Source organism: Terrapene carolina, unplaced genomic scaffold (assembly GCF_002925995.2).
Source record: "Terrapene carolina triunguis isolate 2854851 unplaced genomic scaffold, T_m_triunguis-2.0 Scaffold613, whole genome shotgun sequence".
In the NCBI taxonomy this organism is placed as follows: domain Eukaryota; kingdom Metazoa; phylum Chordata; order Testudines; family Emydidae; genus Terrapene; species Terrapene triunguis.
This window is the reverse complement of record NW_020664964.1, coordinates 346,903-359,517: the sequence shown is the minus strand read 5'-3', so window position 1 is coordinate 359,517 and position 12,615 is coordinate 346,903. Positions and strand designations below refer to the sequence as shown.

Sequence of the window (12,615 nt, the reverse complement as noted above, 5' to 3'; positions counted from 1 at the left end):
TAAATTAAATATTTATTTACACTCTGAGCTCAGTTAAGTACAGAACTCTTCAGCACTGGCCCTGTTCATTATGCCAATGGATCTGATTACATTTTGTCACCATCAGCCAAATTCACCTTCCCTCTTATCTTCTTATTAGACCAGGGGTGGGCAAACTTTTTGGGCCGAGGGCCACATCTGGGTGGGGAAATTGTATGCAGGGCCCGGGCAGAGGGTTGGGGTGCGTGAGGGAGTGTGGGGTGTGGGAGGGGGTGCAGTGTGCAGGCAGGGGCTCAGGGCAAGGGATTGGGGCAGAGGAGGGGTGCAGGGTGTATGAGGGGGCTCAGGGCAGGGGGTTGGGGTGCAGGAGGGGTGTGAGGGTGCAGGCAGGGGGCTTAGGGCAGGGAGTTGGGGGGCAGGGTTCGGGCTCCAGCCTGGCGCTGCTTACCTAAAGCGGCTCCAGGGTGGCAGCGGTGCGCACTGGGGGGGAGGGCCCGTTCCCGGCCAATGGGAGCTGCAGGAGGTGGTACCTGGAGGCAAGGGCAACGCACAGAGTCCTCTGCCCCCCTCCCCGCCCTGGGGCTGCAGGGAAGTGGTGCTGGCCGCTTCTGAGATTGGCATGGGGCCTGCAGCGCCACGGGGGGCAATCCTGCGGGCTGGCTGTAGTTTGCCCACCCCTGTATTAGACTATTAAAATGTATCAGGTACTGTCTGCCCCCAATTGGCATCATTCAGATTGTGTCACACCAAGATGTCCCAGATTATATAAATGTATTTGGATCAAATATTTATATCTGACCTTTTTCATTACTAAGCTAATTTTAAAGATATAGTATTTGCAATATTCAGCTACACTGACATTTTAATGGGTCAGCGGACTGTTAGCATACTAAAGCCAGTTCAGAGGTTCTATAAAGAACCCATAGTTTTTCTAGTGGAGGGCACTCAGCTTCTTTCAACAGACTGTAGAGTACATAACCAGGTAGGCCCCCTTGCCCTGGTATAAATAGCAGTGTAAATAGTGAGGCAAGTAAAGACATGCCTGAAGGACAGGGGTATGAATCCAAGTACATGCCCCACACGGCAGTCTACTTGCCCAAGCTGTGCCTCCCTGTCTACACTGCTATTTTTAACAGCGTAGAGTCACGTTGCCTCCCCCTTGCTAGAGCCTCCCCCGCTTCAGGGAAAGACTCCAGCAGCAACGAAGAGCTCCAGTAGTGGGAAAAGGCTCAGTCTTTTCCTACTGCCTCCACTCTGCCAGGGCCTCTCACTTACAGGTACAGCTATACACTGCACAGCTGGCGTTTCGCTGCAACATATAGCTACACATCCTACACACCACCGCCAGCAGTGTGTGGTGTAGACATAGCCATAGTTCAATCAGGAAGGAGAAATGTTTATCAACTTATTCCAAAACAATGACATATAATACTGCATTTTTCATTGAAATACATTTTTCAGTTGAGTTAATGAGTAGTAGTAAATAGTAGAGACAAGATGGGTGAGGTAATATTTTTTATTGAACCAAGTTCTGTTGATAAAAAAGACAAGCTTTCAACTTTACATAGAGCTCTTCAGGTCTGGGAAATGTACTCAGTGTCACAGCTAAATACAAGATGAAACAGATTGTTTAGCATAAGTAGCTAACACATAGTTCACATTATATCTTAGATACGTGTTAGCTACTTATGCTAAACAAGGGGTCGGCAACCTTTCAGAAGTGGTGTGCCGAGTTTTCATTTATTCCCTCTAATTTAAGGTTTCGCATGCCAGTAATACATTTTAACGTTTTTAGAAGGTCTCTTTCTATAAGTCTATAATATATAACTAAACTATTGTTGTATGTAAAGTAAATAAAGTTTTAAAAATGTTTAAGAAGCTTCATTTAAAATTAAATTAAAATGCAGAGCCCCCGGACCGGTGGCCAGGACCTGGGCAGTATGAGTGCCACTGAAAATCAGCTTGCGTGCCGCCTTCGGCACGCATGCCATAGGTTGCCTACACCTGTGCTAAACAATCTGTTCCACCTTGTATTTAGCTGTGACACACTGACTACATTTCCCAGACCTGAAGAAGAGTTCCGTGTAACTAAAAAGCTTGTCTCTTTCACCAACAGAAGTTGATTCAATAAAAAAATATTACCTCACCCACCTTGTCTAATATCCTGGGACCAACACACATACAGCAACACTGCGTATCTTCAATACTGCCAGATGCATTTTCACTATTTTTGAAATGTTTCAGAAATGTGAAAAATATAACAAGATCATTTTTTGCACATCTAGTTAAAACAGGATTTAAAAATAGGAAGTTATATGCATACCAAAGCTATTGCTCTAAAATTTTACACGTTTTAGGTAATCACTAACTTTTGTGGCTATCTGTAATCTCAAGTTAGGTTCAAATATTCATTTATTGAAATTTTAAATATATTAAAATTATATTCACGTAATTTCACAAACTTACAAGATATACTGGGTCTTGTATAACCTTCAGTCTAGGAAACAAAAACAGGCTTGTTTAGATAAGACTTCTTCGCTTACATATCACTTAATATTGGTTGTTTCCCCACAGTCCAACTCCTCTGCCATGCCCAGCAGAAACTTGGCCCCCAGAGAACCCGTCTCACTATACCTTTATTTACCACTACCTATTGCACCACATAATTTTAAATTTAACAAATGCTAAACATTACCAGGCAACCTTACAAATTAGCACTTGTTTTCTGAAAGAATCAAGTTTGAGATGCAAGAATTTCCTAAGGTCCTACGGTTCTAAAACATAAGCAATTTCAACCCTTTGCCACTATGAATCTTAATGTAATTTACCTAACATTTATCACTGAAACAGGACTGGCTGGACAATTTCTGATTCTAAAAGTTCTAAATTCTGTGAAAACAGCAAAAAGGTTTTGGTGAAATTTTAAGGAATCCTCCTGATTTTTTGACCATCATTAAGTGAAATATTGACTCAGGAAGATGTATGCTTTCTGAAAGCACTCTGTAAAATTAAACAGAGTTTATTACTTTTTAAAATTAAAAATTTAATAGGGCCTAGTGTCTAGTTTGCCAGAACCTAGATATAGAACCAAAGAACAAATTTAGTTGCTAGTTTAAACTTATCCAATTTACCTTATACATTTTTAAACCTTCAGCCTTTTCTATCTCTCTTGCTATCCGTCTGAGAAATGAGACTTTGTCCTCTTTCACACCTGGTGTGTTTTTCTTCATTTTATCTGGAAATTCTTTAGACTGTCAATGAAAAAAGGTTTGAGATCATTTCAATACTAAATCTGACGAGTCACGCTTTTTGGAAAATTTTACAATACCTGTGGAGAAAACTAAACAGCAAGATTTTAGACATTATGGTCCTACATTTCCTCTAGCAGAATATAACTAATTGTGATTTAATATGATAAATTTTTATTAGTTTTCATCACTACAGAATTTTAACACAATACAGAACTCAGGTAAGACACTTGACAAAAGAAACATGCTTTGTACAATGTCCTAAAGGCCACCAGACTTGGGCTCTGATGGAGTTGTTGTGACATGCTTCAGGAGTTTTAGTAGAGAGACCTCAGACTACTTAGTCCCATGGCAAACACTACTAAAAATTCTTCAACCTTTATCGAAGATATGGTAAAGAAAAGTTTGAAATGTAGCGTATTAAGGCTTTCATTTTAACAGTATCCCTTACTCCTCTTCACTGTAACCGTAGAAAGTTTTTCTATGAACCACCCTGGGTATTAAAGATGGGGGAAGAGGTGCAGGGAGAAGAAAAAGCAGTTGAGATGTGTTGGAGCTGCTGTTGTTCTTAAAGTCTGATGCCATTTCCTTGAAGACAAAATAAGACAAGCACACATAAAAGAGGAAAGAAAATAATACAAAGGTAGAAAATGCAGCTTCTGTCTTTGGTGTTGATTCTTACTTGCAAATCTCACTACTAGAGAAACACAGGGCCAACACAGTCTTATCAGCCATTCTGAAACTTGTGCCAGCATCGGGTTGTTTAGGGTTTTGCTTATAGCTGTCTCTCCTGGTCCTGGGCTCATAACAGTACTGCAAAAGGTGGAGTTGGCTTAGCCAGCTAAGCCAGACTCTTTTTAGACAAAACGCAAAAAGTAACAAATGGGGGGAAAAAGATAGGGGGGAAAAGGAAAATGACACACATGGGAATGGGTGACAGTAGGAACCCAAGCCTCACACACCAGGGAGGCAGTGCTGGGGATTTAGCTGTTGGAGGTGACAAGTCATCTAGATCCCTCTCTCTGGTCCAGTCTGGTCAGAACATTGATCAGAATCAGGACTGTGACAGTCCAATGGTATCACAGTGGACCTGGGCAACCCAGGAGATACTGGAGGTAACAATCACAATCACATAGATTGATCCATTCAGGCCATGGGTTCTCCAGCCATCTAATGTTAATTTGATCCTCCCCTAAGAGAGTCTTTTGTTTTGTTTTTTTAAAAAGGACCTCAAAAGGACGTGATGGACAGATTAACCCATCCCCTCATTAGACTATCTATTGAATATAGTTTCCGATACGCCAATTTTGGTCCATTAATTTCCAGTCCCACACTCCTCTTGTTTACCAGACATGATCTACAGTCTTTGTGTTATATCAGCAGACTTTTTAAGACTAATCCAATCTTTGGTCTCCTTTACCCACTAAATTTGTTATAAATTATTGGATTATTTTATGAATGTTTATCCACGTTCTTTACAGCTGAGCTCACAATTGGATAGTCCTGTCAGCCCCAAATCACTACAAGAGTCATTGGTGTATAAGACTTACACTAGGAACTAAGAGCAAGACCATATTCAAGCAATAGAGAAGAGGTTGTTTTAAAAACAACAACTGAGTGCTATATCACTTAAGGCTTTAAAAATCATAAATTAACACACTTACACCCAGAAGCCAGTTTAGTTCACAGATTTACTGATTACTCTTGGCAATCTGACCTGCTAAAATGACAAGTCTATTGTATTAAGAGAAGTCAAGAGATCTAACTGAATCAGGAACAACAAATGGGCTTCATCACCATTCGCCAATCATCTGAATACAATCTGTGCCATAACATATTCAATCGCAACTGATGGGGTGCAGAAAACCACAAGTCCGGATATACGGGGAGTTGCCCAAGATTCTTAGTGACCATACCTTAACTAGTTACTGAGCAGATGACCGGCTGTTCACTTCAGTCACCTTTAGATGGCAATGACTTTTGGTCATTAGTGTAGCTGGACATAAAATGCTCCCTATCTCATTAGCAACCTCCTGAGCAAACCCTAATCACCACCTGTCTAAATAACAAAAGTAAAAATGTTGCCATATCTTCTCAATTCATCTATGCTTTGGATTCCTTCGTATTAGTCACATATTATTATTAGTTCATAATGAGGCCCCTAGGAGCTATCGCAATATAAACAACTATTTATACAAAAGAAAATTAATAAATGGTGTAATAGAGTATTTAAGCACTGACTCAAATGCATAAAATTTTACTTACAATATATGCTCTTCTGTGTTTATAGCCACTGAGATGTTCTATCATAGGTGCCATCTCCGTGTTAAATTCACACAGTTTGCATTCATAATGTGGCTCTCTCCTCCCTTCAAATCTGATTTCGACCACATGTTCTAAACCTATAAAATCAAAAGTTACAAGTACTTACATTTCTTTACACAGGCAATTATGAATAAATATATTCTTATTTCAGCTGTGTAGGGACAACCAATGATGAATCAATGATAAAAGATACTGATCCATTTTAGCTATTTCCTACCTTTCCTCACAATCGCCCATTAAGGATTAGATTTCTTACTGGTAATATTTGTTAGTTCAAGTTTCTCTCTTCACCAGTACAGACTTTTCTCTGAGTAAAAGTTCTGTTCTTGGTAGACTGCCTGTCACAGCAGGATCACAGTACTTCATATACCTAGAATCTTAAGAATATCCAACCAGAAGAAAAAAAACCAGAGGGTGCACACAAGCACATATCATAAAAGAATAAAAAGGTCAAGCACTGAAAGTTAGGAAATGCAAGAATTAAGATTGCACAGGAAACCTTAATTCAGCCCCTTTATGCATGTCTCTGCAGTCTTTAATTACATGACCTCCCATACTATTTTTCCCACAGGATCCGTACATCATTCAATATATAGGATGGACCACGGTTCTGGGGATGTATCAGCATTGTGTAGACCCGAAGACTCTTGTTTGTAGGATCCTGGGAGGTGTGTACTAAATGAGGCAGGAAATCGCAGGAAGGGAAAGATCTCATGGTAAAGGAATTGGAACACCATCCTGGAGAATTGGATTCTATCCCTGCCTCTACCACAAATTCCTATGTGATGCTCCGCAGGTCACTTAAACCAAACTGCCCTCACGTGGTCAGTTATTTCTCTACCTCATTTTGAAACCCTGGGTTCTGATTTGCAGAAGATCTGAGCACTCACAGTTGCAACTGAAGTGAATGGGAACTATGCTTAGAACCTGTACAGTGATATATAATGCTAAGTACTCAGAAAAAAAACAACAACAACCCTAAGTGTCTCAAATTGGGCACCCAAAATTAGTGGACACTTTGGACCTTAATTTCTCTGTGTTTTTGCTCCACATCTATAAAATGGGGATGATAATAATACATCCTACACAGTGAAAATAAATGGTTTGTGAAGCACTCAGATGAGTGCTATAGAAAAGATTTGAGGAAATAATTCTGTTTTCACAGCACGGATTGAAATAGTGAATGTGCAGTAAATAATGGTCTAGGCCCCATATTGAACAAGAGGATAAAGCAAAATACCAAGAAGCTGCTCACTTAACGAGCACCATCCATCCCATGCAGATAATGAGGCAGTGGTCATAAGTAAAAAAATAGCATATCATCATAGTTCAAGACTACGATAATGCATACGTACAAGTGGGATGAATTAAGGTTGTACAGGTAACCTGAATTCTTGCATTCCCTGAAACTGTCCCCAGAGTAGCTGGATTTAGAGGTAGGTGAGAGGAAATGATATCTCAATCCCACTGTTTACAACAGTAGCTCAATTTAACCCCAACGCTGAACATTTATTCTATACCAATACCATATAAGGCAGCAGTAAGCCACCAGGGATAGTGGTTGTTTTTGCAGGACTGACAACGCGGGTAACACATATTTTGCACAGCTCAAGAATTCTATTAAATCAGTTAAGAGCAGACCTTCTGTGGAGAAATAATGATCCAAACAGAGGAAACCTACTGCTTACAACAGAGCCCCTATTACTCAATTCAATGTACTCCTCAAAGATGCTAGCACTTGCTAGGATCATGGAAGACATTGGCTAGTAGGAAATGATAAACTGATGAAGCTAAGCTCTGTCTAGGAAAAACCATCAAGTAGAGAAAAACTTTAGTATATACCAGTAGATTTAATATTCTCAGGAACATCATGAGGGTAAACAATCATACAGAAAATCCTGGGCCATCAGAAAGAAACGTATGTCTGGCTTTTTTCCTGCAGGACCACAGAAAGAACAATGGCATGTGGAGTTCAATGTGTCCCTCTAGAGATGGAGTACTACAGGGATGAGATGCCAAATAATCAACCAGCCTCCCAGAGTAGGTCCCATCTTCAGAGTGAAAGGTCAGACTCATGAAAGGAGTAATAAAATATTTGCTATTGGAGATCTTCCAAACAGCATTAAATTGATAATATAAAAGTGATAAACAATATCTAAAATATTACTTGACTTACACTGGTGATTAAAGTTCAAGTAAAGGGAAGTTGTTTGACTCAAACACAACATACCAACTAGAGGTTCCTCTCTTTTGGGATCTTTCATAAAATCTTTCAGACAGGTTATGTCCTTTGTAAGCTTCCGCTTAACTAATGTAAACAAAATAGAAATACATATTAGACAAATTACAATTACCATAAGATACTGGGCATTTTGCACATAGTTTCATATGACTTAACTGACAAAATGAGTTGCTAGCCATGGTTTTTGAATGGTCAGAGTGAATTTTAGTTATGAAATACTGAAAAATATTAATTTACAATGGAAACTGATTTCCCTTATTAGCAGTGTTCAAATACACAGTATTAAGTCTATAAAAAAATCAGAATAGTTTGTATTAATCGTCCAGACTTATCCTGGCATCCCATTTTGTGCCTGAAAAACTGGGAGTTCAATATAGGTAACTGACACATCCAAGTTAATGATTTGCAGGCAAAGTTAACAGACATGTTGGCATTTACAAGTGCTTTGACTTGGCTGAAGAATTTTGTGAAGGGCTTTTAAGAAGTTTAGATTTAAATTTCATCAAGCTAAGATGTTCGGGATAGAATCCCAATTCCTAGCAAAGGAAGGCCTTAGTATTTTTCAAGATTTTTCACACTAATTTCATTTAGGATTCATAAAACTGCTCAGGGAAGGATCAAAATAATCCAACAGTTACTCTGCCCTGGATACGTTGGTCTGAGAAAATATCCTCAAGCAGTACTTACATATGCAACCATTTTAGGAAGATGTCTGTATTAAACATCCTTGCGTAATAAAAAACATATAGGATAATACTTGAACAAAAAAGAATGCTCCAGTAGTACAATTCAGGTTCTGCTGGACAGAGATTAAGATCAGGATTCAAACTGATCCTCCTAAAATCAACACAATGTGCTATCACTAGACTAAGGTTTTGTTTGCTTATTTTACAGATTTACATCTGAGTAACTGCATGATGCAAGTACATGCCACAATGAAAAAATATTAAAAAGCAAAAGGTACCAAAGCCACATTTAAAATATTTTCTCTTCTTTGCTGACATTATGCACCTTCTTAAAAGAGGCAATTTCCATAGTTAGATTTACTCAGCATTACTACAAAATCCAGTTTTTGTTAATTTTATGGGGTTACAGTGAGCCAATTGGTGAATCAGGCATCCACAGGGTGGATTTATTTATATCAACAATTTTAATCATGATTTAAATCAGCAATTTCAATCATGTTTTTCATTTGTACTTTTTAGTTTGATTGGTAACCATTAAAACATGTTGATTTGCAACTAAATACAGCTTTTATGTTAAATTTGGTGCTTCTTTTTGCTAGCCAGGAGAATACAGTATATTTATAAACCTTTATTTAAGCAGTTACATAGACTAATTTACATTTATTCAGATTCAATTTTTACATTTTTTATTATGTTAGAAAATAGGGAATGATGCGTTTCTTTTTTAATAGATTAACTTTTTTACTTGTGATCTGTGTCAAGCTCTATTTGGAAGGAAATTCAAATTCAGTTAAAAATGCACAAAAGCAAAAATTTTATTAAATATTACTACCTTTGAAAGTGCTGGATATATGAGAAAAAAAGTTCATCAAAAGACATATTGCCTTTAAAAACTGATTTATTACACAAAAGGAAGTATTACTGGTAATTGGTGAATTGAACTGAGTGTTTCCAATCACTATGTCCTTCGAGATTTTAGAACTAGTAGATCTCACACCTAGTTTTTATTCATAGAGTGGAAGAGAAAAACAGTCATGATTAAGCTAAGTAAACAGAAAATGGGATTTAAAAAAAAAAATCTTCTTAACTCCATTACAGGGATGAATTATCTGTGCCAACGGAAACAAAATCCAGGCTCAGGTAAGAGAAAGTTTTACCAAACTTGCACACATCTGCTGGAGGATTCAAACAATAGCTTGAGCTACAAGTCATGCTCTGTATCACAGGTTGCAAGAATGTCCCAGATTTGACAAGGTTTCCTTCAATCAGAAGTCTCATATTTTGCTATGTTTTTCAGAGATTCTTAAACTGAAGAAGTTAGCCATTGCATGAAGCACTGATGGTTAAAATGTTTGATAGTGCACAAGTGGAGTTGTCTCTTCCTAAAACTTAAGACTATCTTCATGAACTTTGGACTCTGACCATTGAAACAAAAATTTTGTTTTCTAGAAGTGTAACTCAATGGTTCTCTACCGTGGTCCATCCAGGGCCTCCTGGGGGGCTGCAGGCAGGTTTCAGGGGGTCCACCAAGCAGGGCCAGCATTTGACTTGCTGGGGCCCAGTGCAGAAAGACAAAAACCAACCATCTGGGGCTGAAGCCCAGGGCTGAAGCTGAAGCCTGAGCAACTTAGCTTCGTGGGATCCCCTGTGGCATGGAGCCTCGGGTAATTGCCCTGCTTGCTACCCTACACACACGCTGGCCCTGGTTTTTATATGCAGAAAACCACTTGTGGCACCGTGGGCTGTGCAGTTTTTATAGCACGTTGGGAGGACCTCAGAAAGAAAAAGGTTGAGAACCCCTGGTGTAACTCATGTTGAATTTATTCATTTATATTCAATTTTCTTACCTGGTCTCTGTGTTTCATATATCACTGGAGCAGGAGCACCTAAGATAACATTATTTTGACAGTTATTTGTCTTTCTCCGCATAGCAGAACAGACACAGAAAATAAAATAGATTTAAAGCGATGTCTCCCTTTATTCTCTGTACCTAATGTTTTCAATTTAACCTCACTAACAATATTGTTCCATCTTGGTATTTGATCTTTTGCTTTTGTATCTTTTCAATTCCTATTTTTATTAACAATTTTTTTTTTAAAAGTGTTCACCTAAAAATTTCATTACTTCCCCTGTCAGGCAAAACATCAAGTATGGATCACAGAAATATTAACTAAAAAATTTCTTTGAAAGTTTAACTACAAAAATTCATTAATCTGTGTTACTCCTATTCCAGTTATTTTCATTATTTAATATTTGTTACGGTAGCTCTGAAAAGCCACAACTGGGATCAAAGCCCAGAAGCAGTTAGGTCCTGAAATTGCATCCATGATGGAGGAGACCCCTTGTACTCATGGGAAACCCCATGCGGGTTCCAAGTCTATCCCATAGATCTGATTACACAATCAGGCCCTTACAGGGCCTTTTCAGATATTTTTCATGCTTGGCAGTGCTAGTTTTGCAGAGTTACTTTCCCCCTTCCTGTGCCCCTTCCTGTGCCCCTCCCCAGTCCTCCACATGCTCAGATGTCCCCTTATAAATACCCAGTATAAAGCTAATTTATGGCACACATTTAAAAAAAAAAAAAAAAACCTAAGAAGAGTATCTGGTGAAGTTCAATATACGGTATTAAAATACCCCTTTACTGAAAATACTAAAAGTTCAACCTAGACTATAAAGCTTCTGGGTCAAGTGTCTGCCTTAAAACTGATGTAAAATGCCATATTAATTTTTTTGTTACCATAGGCTTATAGCACACTAATGAAATTAAGGGAACCCTGTGCTGTGAGCAGTACTGGTTCGCTCTGGTATCTGTACCAGGGAAGTAGTTCAAGAATAGATTATAGTGGATTTCAATATCGAACTTGTGTAAATTTGTTGTCCATTTCAAGACACTGTGCTAGTGTTTAAATTTAACAAAAGGAAAAAATGTTTTAACGAGATTTCTTCTTAGAATAATCATGTCTCCCATTTGGCTGAGTCCACCACACCCCTAAACCATCTCTCAATGAAATGGGAATCAGACTTGGTAATCATGGTTTCTGGGCGAAATCATAAAACATACAGTCCCAAGTTCCAAAAATATTTCTAAGATGCTAAGTTATAACAAAACTAAAAAAAGATTTAGAAAGGGAACATACTGTATTTCAAGTTGTCCTTTCATCCAGTATCACTCATCACCTGAGATCCAACTTAGGTTTCTTTAAAGAAACCCTTCAATATTTTATGGTCATATTAGTCAACCCAAACTTGACAAACTAGTCAAGAACAATCTTTCCTTTTGAGCGCAATTATCTCCACTACGCCTCAGGAGAGAAAACATGTGCAACAAGTGAGATTAAAAAACTATTAAAGATAACCCAACACCACACTATTGAATTACCTTATATACCATATATAACTGTTCATTAGCTCGTTCGTTTATAAGCCGACCCCCCCAAATGGATAGGTAAAAATAGCAAAAACCGTATGACCCTTTCGTAAGCTGACCCTATATTTCAGGGGTTGGAAAACTTTGGCTCCTGGCCAGTCAGGGTAAACCGCTGATGGGTCGGGACGTTTTGTTTACTTGGAGCATCTGCAGGCCTGGAGCCCCTCAGCTTCCAGCCAGTGGGAACTGCGGGAAGTGGCGCAACCTATTAGATCAGGGATTGGGAACCGTTAAGCACCCTGGCGGGCCTGGCCGGTTTGTTTACCTGTTGCAACCGCAGGTTCGGCCAATCATGGCTCCCACTGGCTGCGGTTCACCACTCCAGGCCAATGGGGGCGGCAGGAAGCAGCGGCCTGGAGCAGCGAACCGCAGCCAGTGGGAGCCATGATCGGCCGAACCTGCGGACACGGCAGGTAAACAAACCGGCCAGGCCCACCAGGGTTCTTAACCTGGCGGGCCGCCTGCCAAAGGTTGCCGATCCCTGTATTAGATATTCAATTCAATGATTCCATAGAGTTTAAAATCATCAAATTTTGGTGTAGACCTGTTTATAAGCTGACCCCCGCTCTTTGATGCGTCACTTTTTTACCAAAAATATTCGGCTTATGAACGAGTATATACTGTATTTCTTTTAAAGGACAAAGGAGGACAATTTGTCCTGGGAAACTGAGACAACCCTGCTCTAGGATCTAGCTCTTTATCTTGATG

At 39.2% G+C, this 12,615-nt stretch overlaps 1 protein-coding gene across 1 annotated transcript in view; it reads right to left on the bottom strand.

Annotated features, from left to right (window-relative positions):
* The window catches only part of LOC112107758, a 57,544-nt gene that overhangs the window by 17,405 nt on the left and 27,524 nt on the right, over positions 1 to 12,615 (bottom strand). The window contains exons 6-10 of the mRNA XM_029913365.1: positions 10,328 to 10,366; positions 7,783 to 7,860; positions 5,493 to 5,629; positions 3,111 to 3,230; positions 2,428 to 2,476 (exon numbers count right to left, since the gene is read on the bottom strand). Of these exons, the coding sequence (XP_029769225.1) occupies positions 2,428 to 2,476; positions 3,111 to 3,230; positions 5,493 to 5,629; positions 7,783 to 7,860; positions 10,328 to 10,366 (423 nt within the window). The remainder of the gene's footprint in view (positions 1 to 2,427; positions 2,477 to 3,110; positions 3,231 to 5,492; positions 5,630 to 7,782; positions 7,861 to 10,327; positions 10,367 to 12,615) is intronic.